Here is a 13,941-nt window from a genome sequence, read left to right as displayed (position 1 = left end):
CATCAGGAGGTAGAAAAGATCTATTGAGTCAGAAGGAAAAGGCAAAGTGGCAAAAGGGCACAAATGGCAAGAAAACGCTTTGATGCCCTACTCGTTAAAACCTGTGCCTAATTTCACTTGTACACTTTTTTTACAGAGCTGTACAATACACAACAGACTACAAATTACTTTTTGACCCCAGTAGATAAATATAGTGGAACCAAAGTCAATTACCCATTTACAAGTTGCATTGATCCTAATCAACCACTATATTTATCTACTGGGGTCAATTACCCATTTACAAGTTGCATTGATCCTAATCTTCAATTCCATATTGAATAGCCATTTTAAAGTAATTACACTCGAGCGGGGTAATCGAGTGGTTTTCTGGAAGATCTAAGGGTGCATAAAGATTTTTATTTTTAAAAGTTGAAACTGGACAGCGCGGCACCCAAGTGAATTATTTTTTTTAAAAACCTGAAACCGGGCTCCGTCCTATGCAGGGAGGCAGCTGAGTGCAATAATTTTTAAAAAGCCATAAAACAGGGGTCGTGCTATGCGCCCAAGCGCATTCCTTTTTCAGAAAAAGCCATTAAACCAGCTCCGTGCACGGCAGCATGGCACCCAAGCGCATGAATTAAAAAACAAGTGGCGCGCACGTCACGCCTGTGTGGGCACAATCATAGCTCCTCCCATGGCCTATTGGTGTCGATTACGCGCTTGGTGCGCGTAATAGACACCAATAGGCCATGGGAGGAGCTATGCTCGTGTTTTGGGCCAATTGCTTGCAGTCTTTTACAATAAGACGCACGCAAAGGCCAATGGGGTAACACTATAAAAAAAAAAGCACACGCACAAGCGTTTCACAGTCCAAAGTGACTGCTGAAACCCCATTTTTCCATTACAAAATTCCTCGCGCTACGCGAAGCACTGCTACGCAGTGCACACTAGGTGCGAGACCTAAAAACAAATCCTTTTTTTAAAACCCTGTGTCTAGCACACAAGCATATGTATGAGAATGGTCCAAAATATTGGTCACATGAGCTATGCTGGTATCAGCCACCCAGATCCAGCAATGATGCACTGCTTATTCCTCGGAGAATGCGTACTGTTAGGAAAGGGGGCCGATCTTTTTTCTTTCTCACACCGCCATCCTGGAATAAAATGCCTATATAGCTGCGTACCATCCCCAGTCATAGCTGCTTTCGCAAGAAGCTGAAGACATGGCTATTTGATAACTGAGCCCATCCCTATTTCAGAGCCGTCTGCAAGCGCCATGAGACTTTTGGTAGTGATATGTGTGCTTTACAAATGTCCCTGACTTGACTTGACCTAGATTCTTGTTGTACATGCTGCTGCGTCATAGCTTACCTTCAGTGCCAGAGACTTTGGCACCAAACTCATATTCTTGAACGCATGTATCTGAAGCTTCTCCCACATGTGTTAGTGAAGAAAAAGGAAACTCTGAGTAATAATCCACCTACTAGAATCCCACAATTTGGTTAAGCGAGAAACAAGCTTGATCCGAAATGTTCCGGTTTTACTTTGTGGGATCCAGCCACTACATAAGCGTTTGTTTCTCTCTGCCTGCTTACGTGAAAGGCCTTGTCTTTAATTCTTTGTGCCTGCGATTACAGTGTGGGTGGTAGAAGCCGCATGTAAGCTCGGCTCATTTGGGCTCGGGTCTCCAAGAGTAGTCTGGGCAGAACCAGAGCAAGGCATCTGACCCCAGCTTTTATGGGTTCGCCCAGCTCTACTCTCCCCCCCCCCCAACCCTCCCCATGTCTAGTTCACTGCCCCAAAGCCTCCTCTTTGCATCCGCCCTGTGTGCTCTTAGGCACATCCTGGCTGCTGCTACATGTCCTCTTCGCCACATCTTTACAATATTATCCTCTTGATTGGCCCTATCATGTATAATTTTAGGGAGACTTTGTGTTTTTTGTTTGTTTGAATTGGGTGAGCAAGCCTCTGAACTTTGCTGTTTCTGTAATTCCTCGATCGTGGCAGTCGCCATGGCCCCCCTCCCCCCTCCCATACCCCCACCCGTGATGTGTCAGCTCAGGCTGCTGCAGCTTCAGGACACACACAAGTCGGTGGCAGTCTCCATGTCCCCCCATATCCCTCCCTCCCTCCGTGATGTGTCAGCCTGGGCTGCTGCAGCTCCAGGACACACACGGTTCTTTGGCTGATGTGTGCTGGGCTGCGCTGCTGAGAGGGGCTCCCCTCCTACAAGGCATTTCCTAGGTCATCCAGAGATTGAGGCGTATAGAAACAAGCATTTGGTGTGCAATACGTCTCTCATTAGGAAAGTTTGAGCTATTGGTATTGTAAATGACACATTTTTTATTTATGTGTTGGTTTTGAAAATAGCAAAATTAATAGCTTTTTCATTTACAATGCCAATAGTTTTAACTTTCGCAAATGTGACACCTATAGCCTTTGTAATGCAATATGTGTTGTATTTACGTGATTTAGATGTATTGATATTACAAATAACAATCGCTTTTAATTTTTTTAATAATTAATACTTAAATAAATGTTATTGTAATTTATAATGGCAATAGCTTAAACTTTTGTAAATAACTTTTGGTGAAGATTATGTTCAGTGTATTTTATTGTGACAAAAATCCAAGAATAGAAGTGAAATATTAACATCTTTTTGTGACATTTGTAATAAAGCCTGAAACATTGAGAGAACATATTTGAACCAGTTGTTGTTGAATGGTTGCACAGATTGATGCTGTGGTGGTGCTGATTGATGTTGTGGTGGCGACGAGTGATACTGTAGCATTCAGTGATGCTGTGGTAGCGCATAATGATGTTGTGGTGCCCCTGAGTGATGCTGTGGTGGTGCTGAGTGATGCTGTGGTGATGCGATAGATAGAGTGAGTGCGATAGAGTGAGGGCGATAGACAGATAGAGGGAGGGCGATAGATAGATAGATAGAGGGAGGGCGATAGACATAGTGAGGGCGATAGATAAATAGATAGAGTCTGGAGAAGTGTGGCTCACTGGTTAGAGCAGGCAGACCCTGAAGCAGAAATCAGTCCCGCGACCAGGGTTCAATTCCCGACGCGGCAGGGTCTTGAGCTCAAATGTCCACGGACTCGATAATTCTCGCTTCGGTGCCTGACCTAATCATGGGTTCACACTCTGCAACTCTGGGCATTAAGCTTGCTTAATCTCCACAACAGCCCCCCCGCGGCGGGATGCCTGGCTTTCACCTTGGGGATGCCCTGTAGGGGCTATCTCACAGGGAAAAGCCAGGACGGGTTCCCAAGGCAAGCGCTTAGAGACCCCTGGGTGATAAGCGCTATATAAATCCAATATACAATACAATACAATAGAGTGAGGGCGATGATAAATAGATAGATAGATAGATAGATAGATAGATAGATAGATAGATAGATAGATAGATAGATAGATAGATAGATAAAGGGCGATAGATAGATAGATAGATAGATAGATAGATAGATAGATAGATAGATAGATAGATAGATAGATAGATAGATAGATAGATAGATAAAGGGCGATAGATAGATAGATAGATAGATATAGATAGTGTGGAGTAGTGTGGCTCACTGGTTAGAGGAGGCAGACCCTGATGCAGGGGTCAGACCCGGGACCAGGGTTCAATTCCCGACGCGGCAGGGTCTTGAGCTCAAAATGTCCACAGATTTGATAATTCTCGCCTCGGTGCCTACTCGAATCATGGGTTCACACTCTGCAACTCTGGGCAATAGCTTGCTTAATCTCCACTACGGCCCTACCGCGATGGGATGCCTGGTCTTCACCTTGGGGATGCCCAGTAGGGGTTATCTAGCAGGGAAAGCCAGGACGGGTTCCCAAAGCAAGCGCTAAGAGACCTGTCGGTGATTTGGCGCTATATAAATCGAAATTAACATATAGAATTAGGGCGATAGATAGACAGATATAGAGTGAGGGCGTTAGATAGATAGATAGATAGATAGATAGATAGAAGTGAGGGCGATAGATAGATAGATATCTAGATAGAGTGAGGGCGATAGATTTACAGATAGAGTGAGGGAGATAAACAGATTGAGTGAGGGCAATAGATAGATAGAGTGAGGGCGATAGATAGAGTGAGGGCGATAGATAGAGTGAGGGCGATAGATAGATTGAGGGAGATAAATAGATTGACTGAGGGCGATAGATAGAGTGAGGGCGATAGATAGTTAGAGTGAGGGCGATAGATAGATAGATAGATAGATAGATAGATAGATAGATAGATAGATAGATAGATAGATAGAGTGAGGGCGATAGATAGATAGAGTGAGGGCGATACAGTGCCGCCTCAAGGGTTTTTGGGGACTACATCAGCAGTACCTAATTGGGAAAGAGACAGGAGAACCGGAAGGTGGGAACAACTGAGCCAGACCACTAAGGGAAAGTAGCTGATACACTGTGCCAACTGCTTTGCATGGTGGCAGTCCTTAACTCAAGTCTCATGTTACTGCCCCCAACAATACTGCTTGTTCTTCTAGCATTCTGATTGACTCCAGACCAATACAGTGTTCAATATGCCTAAAATGCATGCCATAATCAATGCACGAACGGAAGATGTTGTAAAGTGTCCAGACAATAATGATGGGGATGTCTTGCCTTGTTTGTTTTTGTAGGTTCCTTTATTTCATTTATAACTGAACATTTATTGTATTATTGCTGAATATGCTCTGTATAATGCACTAAACAAAATGTAAAAAAGGATAAATTTTTTAATCTTAAAGTGGACATCAGGAAATGTAATATAAGACATGGCACACTACAACCCATGTAGATCTGAAGTCACTTAAAATCACAAATCTATTATCTTTGAAGAACCAGTGCTCCTGATGAACCATTTACAAACAAACCAAGAAACAAAAGAAATAGGAATAAGCAAGAAAGGAGTTAGAAAACAAAAGTTGTCATTCAATCAATAGAATCTTTATTCGGCATGTAAACTAAGAGCCAAAAAAGCAAAACGACAACGATACAGCCGTGATATGCTAACGGCACATATGTGTAAAACAACTACATCAAATAATATATATTGTATACGAGCTAAGAGAATTCAGCTTGATCAAAGATAAAATACAACAAGCTATATTAAAATAATTAAGAGCAATTAAAATAACCACTAGAAAGACACCAATAAAAACGTCCCAGGCACTTATGCTCATAATGGTTTGAGGGGGAGGGGATCCTCAGAGGTCCGATATGCGACTAAGCATCTATCAAACCTAATCACTATAACTTCCAAAGTGCAATGAACCAGGAAGATGCACTATTACGCCTTAATAGGGTAAAAAATACAAAATTCCAAATTACATTCAAACTATGTTAACCCTGACTAGAAGTCAAGTTGCAGCCTGACCATTAACCCCCAATTGAAAAGAGTGAAACCAAAAAGATAACTTCACTTTCAAGCTGCTGTAAAAACAACAGTGCTTCTGCGCTGTGGCCAAAAACTAGATTTATGCAAGATGGGCTTGATAAATTGGCTCCTTCCATACGCATAAAAAGGGCAGAAGAATGTTAAGTGCAGGATAGTGCGAGTAGTAATGGTGTCACAAGGACAGGGGCATAGAGTGCTGGCCCAATCGTTTCGTCTCGGGCATGAAAGGATATGATGAACATGTTTAAACGGAACCCCACAAGGAGGAATCTTGTATGATGATCCTTCATGATCAACAGAAAAGGATGAATTCTGGGAATAGACCTGAAGAAAAGCAGAGCACAAGGACGCAAGTATCAAGGTGCTCACTTCATCGGAGTCGCCTACTCTGGGGTTTGCAGTTTAGAGAAGGGGGTGGTGGTCTGTCTGCCACATAATCCTGGAGGGAGGTATTAGGGCCACAAAACCATCCCGCCGGAGAAGGGACATCTTTGTGGGGGGGTTCCAATCCACTTGTGGGGTTTTTCAATCCATTTGTGGGGTTTGTCAATCCACCGTCTTCCACCGGGTTTCAAGGTGCATTTTTCAAATAATCTTTTTTTTTATCTGTCACGCGACCTTGGGGGGGTGGAGTGGCGTGTTATTGTTTGGCGTTGGTGGACAGCTTTGTTAGTTGTCATACACACACACCTCTCCTTCCCCCAGCCTACCTCCCCCCCACCACACTCCACCAGACACCCTCACACCACCGTGTTGACATGCAAGTAGAGGAGAGAAGCGCTGAAGCGGAGCTTTCCAAACTGGGCGAACTGGTTTTGACGGACCCCGGGCAGTGTCAGAGTGGGTAAGAGAGGAAAAACACCAAGAAGGAAGGGGGGCACTGGGGGTAGAAATGCAAAATAAACCGATTTCACCGAGAGAAAAGTGAGAAAACCGAGAGAAAAAAGAAAACTGGTTGGGAGGGAGGGGTGAATGAGAGAGGATATGCCAGAGGTGGTCTCCTGGGAGGACCACCGTGTGTTAGGTGGGGGAGGGGGAATGGAGCTGTCAAGAGGCGACATCACTCAAAGTGAAAGAGCCCGACAGAGGACAGACGTGTTCAGAGATACCCGAGGAACGCAGATAAAGGTCAGGATGTTGGAGAAGCAGAGGGCCCTGGGGCAAAGAAACCTGCAGAGAAAAACAGTTGACGAGAGACAGGAGTGATAGTGCAAGAAGGGTAGTAAAAGTGATGGCAGGAAATAAAAAGAGGTGAGAGAAAGAAGTAAAAAAAAGGTGAGATAAAGGAACAAACAAGGAGAGAGGAAGGGAGAAAGGGGTAAAAAGGGAGAGAGAAAGGAGTTAAACAAGCAGGAAGTGGGATACTGGAGGGGGTGGCAAATGGTGAGCACTTTCGTGGCTGCTTTGAGGTTCTCAGTGGCCGCGCGGCTCACTGAGAATATCAAAGCGGCCGCGAAAAGTCTTCCCAAAGGCTGCAGGCGGACAAATGGTGCTCGCGCCCGGCGCACATGCATTGTGCCCGATCCGCCTGCAGACTTTGGGAGCATTTTTGAGAGCCCTTACTTAACTCTCGCAGAGCAACGCATGTGCGTTGGCTCAGCGATACCTAAAAAAGACCTGACCTCTGATCCTGAGAACAATGTTGGTGACATAGCTTACAAAAACTAAAACCAAAGTGTTCTGCAACTATTTTGTTCCCCTTACGTTGAGGTAACTACAGATAAGATATAGCGCACATACCTTAAATAAAAATAAACTGTCTGTGTGTCACTAGACAGTCGCCCCCTACTGAATACTGGTTGGGGCACTGGTAGAAAAGAGGTGACCATTTACAGTGTTTTGAGGTCCCAGCTAAATGACTGAAAGCAGTGTGCATGTGACAGTCATTATTTTAAGTTTCTATTGCGCACAGTATAAAAACAAGCATTTGCCATACAAATGGTCTTGCATTTAAGCTATTTGTATTGGATATGACAATGCCTTTTATTTAGGTTTTAAAAACGAAAACACAAATAAAAGGGATTGTTATTTACATTGTCAAAAGCTCAAACTCGCGTATATGCGAGACCTATTGCATTGCAAATGCTTGTTGAATGTAGTAGCTGTTAAATACAGGGAAAGGGCACTACATGTTTCTGACCTGAATAAAAACTAGGTTTTTTTTTCTTATGAAAAAACTCCAGCTGCAACCTCACTTACTAGACCGAGCTCAAGGGCAAGATGTGTCACGTCAAATGTAATTGACTGCGCTGGCAGCGCCGGGGTTCGCGCTGTGAGCCGCAGCTCTTTAGTGTTACTGCTTCTGTCTCCTGGTACTTCGACGCCTCGCGCTCGCGTCTGTTAGCCGGCTTGGGGTGGCTGTGTGACGAAAGAAGAGACCCGCCCCTTCGGAAGTTTGTCAGGCGCTAGGCGGGGCACCGGTGCAGATCCCAGGTGTCTGCCATCGAGGGCTGGAGCTACGGGAGTGGGGGCAGGAGTACTGGCGCTGTGCCGTTCACTGCCCATGCACCTACCACTGCTGCAGGAATCTCAAAATGGCCCGGAGAGTGCAAAACCAGGTGAGTGGCACCCGCCTTGCTCCCCTCGTTATACTGCTATATTAATTAGTGTATAACTTCCAAATGGTCCCGCTGCAACCTGCTCTCGCGTGCTGCAAAACGTGTCTGGCGGCACATTGAATTTGTTACTGTTTTCAGTGCGACTTAGGTTGACCTTTGCGCGTATTTTCATGCAATGTTTTTGTCTGCAGCATGTTTTGAAGCGTTGATAAAAACGCCACGGGGAGTGTGCCGTGAAAAGGCACTTTGTTGAATCGCTCAGGCAACGTTTGGAAATTACACGTTTTCACGCGTTCTGATCCCTAACTTGTAATTGTATAGGTTGGGGAAGTGCGACAGGACTTTTGCGCACCTACAAAACGCTACAGTGCAATGCGTTACTGTCTGGGAGTAATACTGTGAGGTTGGCTCCAGTGGTTTTGTGGGGACAGCAACTGAAAGACCTATGTTTAGTTTGAGTTTGGACTTTTACGTTGGATCAATCAGTTGCAAGCTGTAAACTTAAGTGTTGAACTTCTCTTTGCTTGATTGACATGTAAACATGTTTGTATCCTGGCGTTGCCGTGCTTGGTTTTTAATTCTATGAATGGTTAGTGGAGCGCACTCGCTTCTTATTATAGTGTTGGATTGAAATGCAGGCGCAGCGAAGCAGTTTTCTATCACTGTCCTGGCATGCCTTGAACGGTTTTGTTGTTTACATTTGTCAGTGACCCTTCGCTGCTGGTAATGAGCTTGAGTGGGGAGTGTTGCATGCTCTGCTTGTCTTAAAATCTAAAACCCTGGACCTTGTAAAGGGGCACAGAATAGTGCAGCTGATGCTATGGCACAAGGCGTGGGGGCCTCTGCTGCCCACCTGGATGTCATTTGAATAGTTAGAAACCCAGGGAATTTCCTTTCTTGTGGGCGCCTATGAGATCCCTTGACTTTTAGAGTTTAAGAACAGACTGCCTAGGGAAAATACATTGAAGCCCAACTTCTTATAAATATAAGGCGATTGTATCAGGGAGCTGTCCAGAGGGTGGGGAAAGTCTTCCTGCGATGTTTACCTACTTGGTGGCCTACCTAGCTGTTTTTGGGAACATCTCTCAAGTGATACCCTCACTGGGCCTCTAAAAAGACTGCATCCTCAGGCTGGGATTGCCTTGAGGGAGCAGGAATGGCTTTACGTGGCTTGAAAAAGGTGGGGTGTCTCCAGAAGGGGTTGGCCAAAGAAGTGTAAATTCAACATAATTTCTAAGAAGTGTGATCTGTGTACTTAAGGCATGGCATTAACCACGTAAATTCATATTCTGTGCTTCACACACTATACCACCTGAACAGTGTTTGGGTACCTCTGGACATATCACAAACATGTGCCTAATACAAGCCAGACATCTTTGCTTTGCCAATGTTTCTTACCAGAATCAAATACATAACAAAAGAATTTTGTTGAGAATGATTAGAGGTGAAAATGTTTCAATTCTGAGTCTGGATTAATTGTTACTAAGGTCTGTGAAGATCATTACCTCTCCCAGACTGCCTCATTCACCCCTGAGCCCCTTGCATCCCTCTTCCCCTAAAGTCTTTCCCTCTTTAGACACTCGGGCCCTTTTCTCCCTACATTTTCTGAAATCCTCCATAGGCATATCAAACGCCTGATCTTTTTCCTCCTCAACACCCGCTCTTCACTCTCTCTGGCATGGAATTCCTCAGGGGTGTTTCTTCAGGAGGGGGTGTATAGGGTGAGACACTTCCAAATGCATTCTTGGCGTGGTAGTTGGGTCAGCTAAGTCTGCTAGTTAGTCTCCTTGTGTGCCAATAATTAAAGACGAAACAATGTCCTTCGATGTAAAACTGAGAGAGACACAGAAATATAAATCTTGTGGCTACATTTCAAAACGTGAATCAGATAACCTGGACTCAATACCGGCTTCCCAGCTTGCCCAAATTGTGTGATCCTGGGAAACATATTTCACAGAGCTTTATTATCACACATGAGAGCTCTTTCACACAAGGTGCGCAGTGCAACATGTTATGATTGATTTAATAGACTACAATGTTGCTCCATGAACAGTTAGGATCTTTACATGACACTATAGTGACTTGCCTCTTAGTTCACTAATGACATTGTGACACGAACGTTCATCGCCTTGTGGCCCCAGACCATGAGCAATTTACAGGGACCGTTCCTCGCTGTTTACAGTGCGATTTCACACCCTTGAGGGGGCTTGTGAAAGTTTACTTAACACAAATAGAGCCGTGGTGCCCAGCTGCTCCTAGATGTGCCTGAGGGCGTCTGCAGAGGTTTGGCGGTTCACCAGCTGATGGCAGTGGCGGTGCCCGCTTTTAAGGGCCATCCAGGCCGCTGCCCAGTCACCGGCAGCTTCGCTCTTTGTGTTCTCTGCAGCTGAGGGCGTCGGGTTTCTTGTGAATCTCCGTGACCGTCTGTGCTGCGACTTGAAGTGAGAGGGGGATTTTGCTCCATGTGCCAGAACGCATAGCTGTGCCACGCAGGGCGCCTTTTAGCTGTGCCAAAGCCTTCTAACCTCTATTAGCCACAAAAGAACACGTCTTTAACTGTTCTCCACCCTATGGCTAAGCGCTGGGAGGCAACTTAAAATCAGCATATAGCCCTGTACAACACCAAAGTTTAACCAGCACTGACCTTGTCATTAGGTGTGGCTTTTTTTGCTGTCCTGTAAACGTGCAGGCACACAGCCACAAACGTTCAGGCATCCACGGACACATACCAACAATCACACCTCTCCCTTTGCATGCAGGTGTACCATATCCACTGTCGATGGGATCCAGGTAGTTGCGCACACAGGTACCCCTGGTGCCCTGCTCCTCAGGGTGCATGGTAAAGTAAAACATGAAATGCAGATTGATGTGGAGTGGGTGGGCACATGGTGGTGCAAGTGAGATTTAAAGTGGTCTCGTGTCAGGTGTGAGTAGCTAATCCAGTCAAGGATATTGTTTAGATTAAACGCACCAAAGCGAGAGGAACAAAAAGCCACGTGATAACATAACCCACGTGCACCCGACAGACTGTGGTTAACTTCTTGCTGCTGAGAGGCAACTAATGGTATTCACTTTATAGTACAGCTGCATGCTTTGAAGCATGGACGTGCGCTAGTTTTGGTTTTACACAGAAACAGTGTTTCTAGTTTGATGACATTGCAAGTTGAGATCAGACTGTATCACAGTTTGCTCTATGCTACATTTACTGCAGCTTGCAGGCCAAATGGCACTGGTTAGGGTAGGCTAAATAAATATATCCTACAGTCTGGGGGAGTGTCTCCTGACAGTAGGGTAATTTAAAAAAAAAAAAGTTGCCACTGAATGATACGATAAAGCACAACTGCAGCCTAGACGCAAAGCCATGCCGGCCCTTTATTCCACTGGGCATTTCCCCAGCGGTTTGGATCCCTTGGAGGTTAGTTTTGAAAACCTAGCGCCGCTGCTAGTGCCAAAGTCACCTTCTTCTGAGATTAATTGCTGAAGACACAAAAAGGCTCCTAGAGAGATGGATGTGGGAGGTAAACAGAAAGTACAAGTAATCAAATTACTTGTATATTGCTTGGGGACTAAGAGTGCCCTAAAAACCCTTTCTCTCCTTTTGTTGAGACGTAAACAGAAAGTAACCAGAAGAGGAGACGAGCGAGGTGAGAAAGAGGTTTGATGGATAGGAAGAGAGCATGAGGAGAAAAAAATGAAGAGTGGCTGGTTTGAGATTTTCTGCCAGGGCTGCTTTTGGTTCCCCAGTCGGCCCCTGCCTAGAGAGGTGAGCCACTGAAGGCCTGATGTAGGCTGGACCCCACCCTCTTTCTTCACCCAGCCTATCTCACTCACATAAATACGCCTCACACCAAACCAGTCTATACCACATAGCAACATTCCATATAAACACACTCCTCACAATGCCACATAATTCCAATCACCAGAATTTCACTCAGTGCCACATATTTCCACAAAATCAACTCCGCACATTTACATTGCACACTACATAATTCAACAAGAACCCATATAATACAAATCACCTACACAATTATATAACACACCACATACATACAATCCACACCACATACATCTACATCACATACAAAATTCAACAGCAGGCAACCTATTTAAACTCCACTACATAACACTCCACAACACAAAATACAATACCGCATAATTACTCTCTATGACACACCATCCCACAAAATTCCAATACACTAAATACCACATAGTTACTATCCACATAATTCCACTGCATACCACATACATCCACTCCACAATTCATAAGTAAAGAAATATTAACATTTATAACGCCAATAGGTCTAACTCTCGTTTTCTAAATAATTAGTCCATTACAGACAAACATACGTAAAAAAAATCATCATTTACAGGGTCAATTGCTCTAACTTTCCCAAATGCGAGACCGAGACCCCTGCACTGAAAAGCGCTTCCAATGTGGAGCCCAGACTGGGCCTCATTTAAAAATGCGCCTTTCATTAAGTTAAAGCTGCTATACAATACCATTAGCAAAGCAAATGGCTTTAACTTAATCAAAGGCGGGACCTATTGCATATGCTTGTTATTGTTTACTTCTGTTTCGGGGAAGCCGACAAGAGCCTTTGTTTTATCTTTAAAGGTAGAAGTAAAAAAGTAATGTACGGCGTGTGCCCCCCCCCTCTAAAAAGTCTGAACCGCCTGAATAGTCACAGAATAACAGACCCTCCCTGTCCTCGCACACACGAGGACTGCCCACGCCTATAAAGTTGAAGAATGACAGCACACTGAATGCTTAGTTTATTTACGAGGTTGTTTGGCCGTTTGGAGCAGCGTTTGAAAAGAATCTTTTCTTCTGCAGTTTTCGCCTCACAAGAAATGCATGCAGCCCCTGTTCCCGGCCGCCCCTCCAAAGCCGCTCTTGTGTCTGGGAGTAGTCTCAAAACAAACTGTTGATTTTTGCAGTAACATAAGCAGTGCCCCGTTGCCAGAGGCCACCACATGAAAGCGAGTGTGTTTGTCTGAGGGGGGTGGGCGGGAGATGCTGCCAGGGCCAGCCCCTCAGGCGGGCCTGTGATTTGTGAGGGGAGCCTGATGACATCGGCCATTGGACGAATCAGGCGCGCCTGTCAGCCTGCCCAGGTGGGATTACTTGGGTTGAATAGAGCTCTGAGCGCCGCAGAGAGAGCACAAGCCTTCCACCAAAGGCAGAAACGACCGGCCTGCAGGCTCGCGAAGGGAGCCTCTGACATGGCCCCGAGAAGCCGGCTCCACTTACACCAGGTAGGGCAGAAAGAGCTGTATGTGCTCGTGAGCACCCGTGGCTGTCCCTCTGCCACCTTAAACGCCGAATCCCTCCCACATGAAAGAAAAATAATAACTTTTTCGTAAATGATGACATTAGAAACCTCACATCGTTCCACACTTTTTTTGTATGTTTTTTCCAATCCGAGAACGAGGAAGGCAAGCACCGGGCCCATGTTGATATTTTTCAGCCTTTTTTGGGATGTGCGCGCTTGTGTGGATGTGGGTAGTGTGAAGTCCTTTGATGAGCCTGCTCTAGTCTTTGATGAATGTATAGGTCTGCCCTTTCTGCGGCTCCCTATAACATCTGCTTTCTTGATTTTTCCCAGGCGATATCTCTGGTCACCTTTGCCATCGGTGTCAACATCTGTCTGGGATTCACGGTAAATCGCTATAAAAGGTCAGAAGATTGGGATGAAGGCATGCCCTCTGGTAAGCGCTTTACAGTATGTCTTGCCTGTCCCCAGTGACTCCGTGTTAATGATTACCGGGGACTGCTCACCCCTTGCTGCCAGCCAGTGACTGAAAATGTGTTGCACGATTTGATATCTGCTCAAGACATACGTCTGACTATTGTTGCCTACATATTCAATATTTCGCGTGCATAAAGTCTGCAGGGTCACACATACGTCAGGTCTAGGGGTTCATTGAACTAGAGCATCCACAGCAGAAATCTGTTTTGGTTTTTATAGTAACGGGCTGAAATCCAACATGGGAACCTCCCTCAGC

The 13,941-nt window shown here is 45.2% G+C and overlaps 1 protein-coding gene across 10 annotated transcripts in view; it reads left to right on the top strand.

Moving 5' to 3' along the window:
• ENPP2 (ectonucleotide pyrophosphatase/phosphodiesterase 2) overlaps nt 1–13,941 on the top strand; it is a 947,534-nt gene that overhangs the window by 453,226 nt on the left and 480,367 nt on the right. For 3 of the 10 annotated variants that reach the window (XM_086966153.1, XM_086966148.1, XM_086966158.1), the window contains exons 1-2: nt 13,034–13,191; nt 13,542–13,644. In XM_086966153.1, the coding sequence (XP_086822279.1) occupies nt 13,159–13,191; nt 13,542–13,644 (136 nt within the window). In that variant the 5' untranslated portion in view covers nt 13,034–13,158. Of the gene's footprint in view, nt 1–7,696; nt 7,936–13,016; nt 13,192–13,541; nt 13,645–13,941 lie in introns of those variants that run through there. The other 7 variants (XM_086966154.1, XM_086966149.1, XM_086966156.1 and 4 more) reach the window with 6 other exon arrangements.

This window comes from Lissotriton vulgaris, chromosome 4_1 (genome assembly GCF_964263255.1).
Source record: "Lissotriton vulgaris chromosome 4_1, aLisVul1.2, whole genome shotgun sequence".
Taxonomy (NCBI): domain Eukaryota; kingdom Metazoa; phylum Chordata; class Amphibia; order Caudata; family Salamandridae; genus Lissotriton; species Lissotriton vulgaris.
Note: the sequence above shows the minus strand (reverse complement) of the source record. Positions and strands in the feature narration are given on the sequence as shown.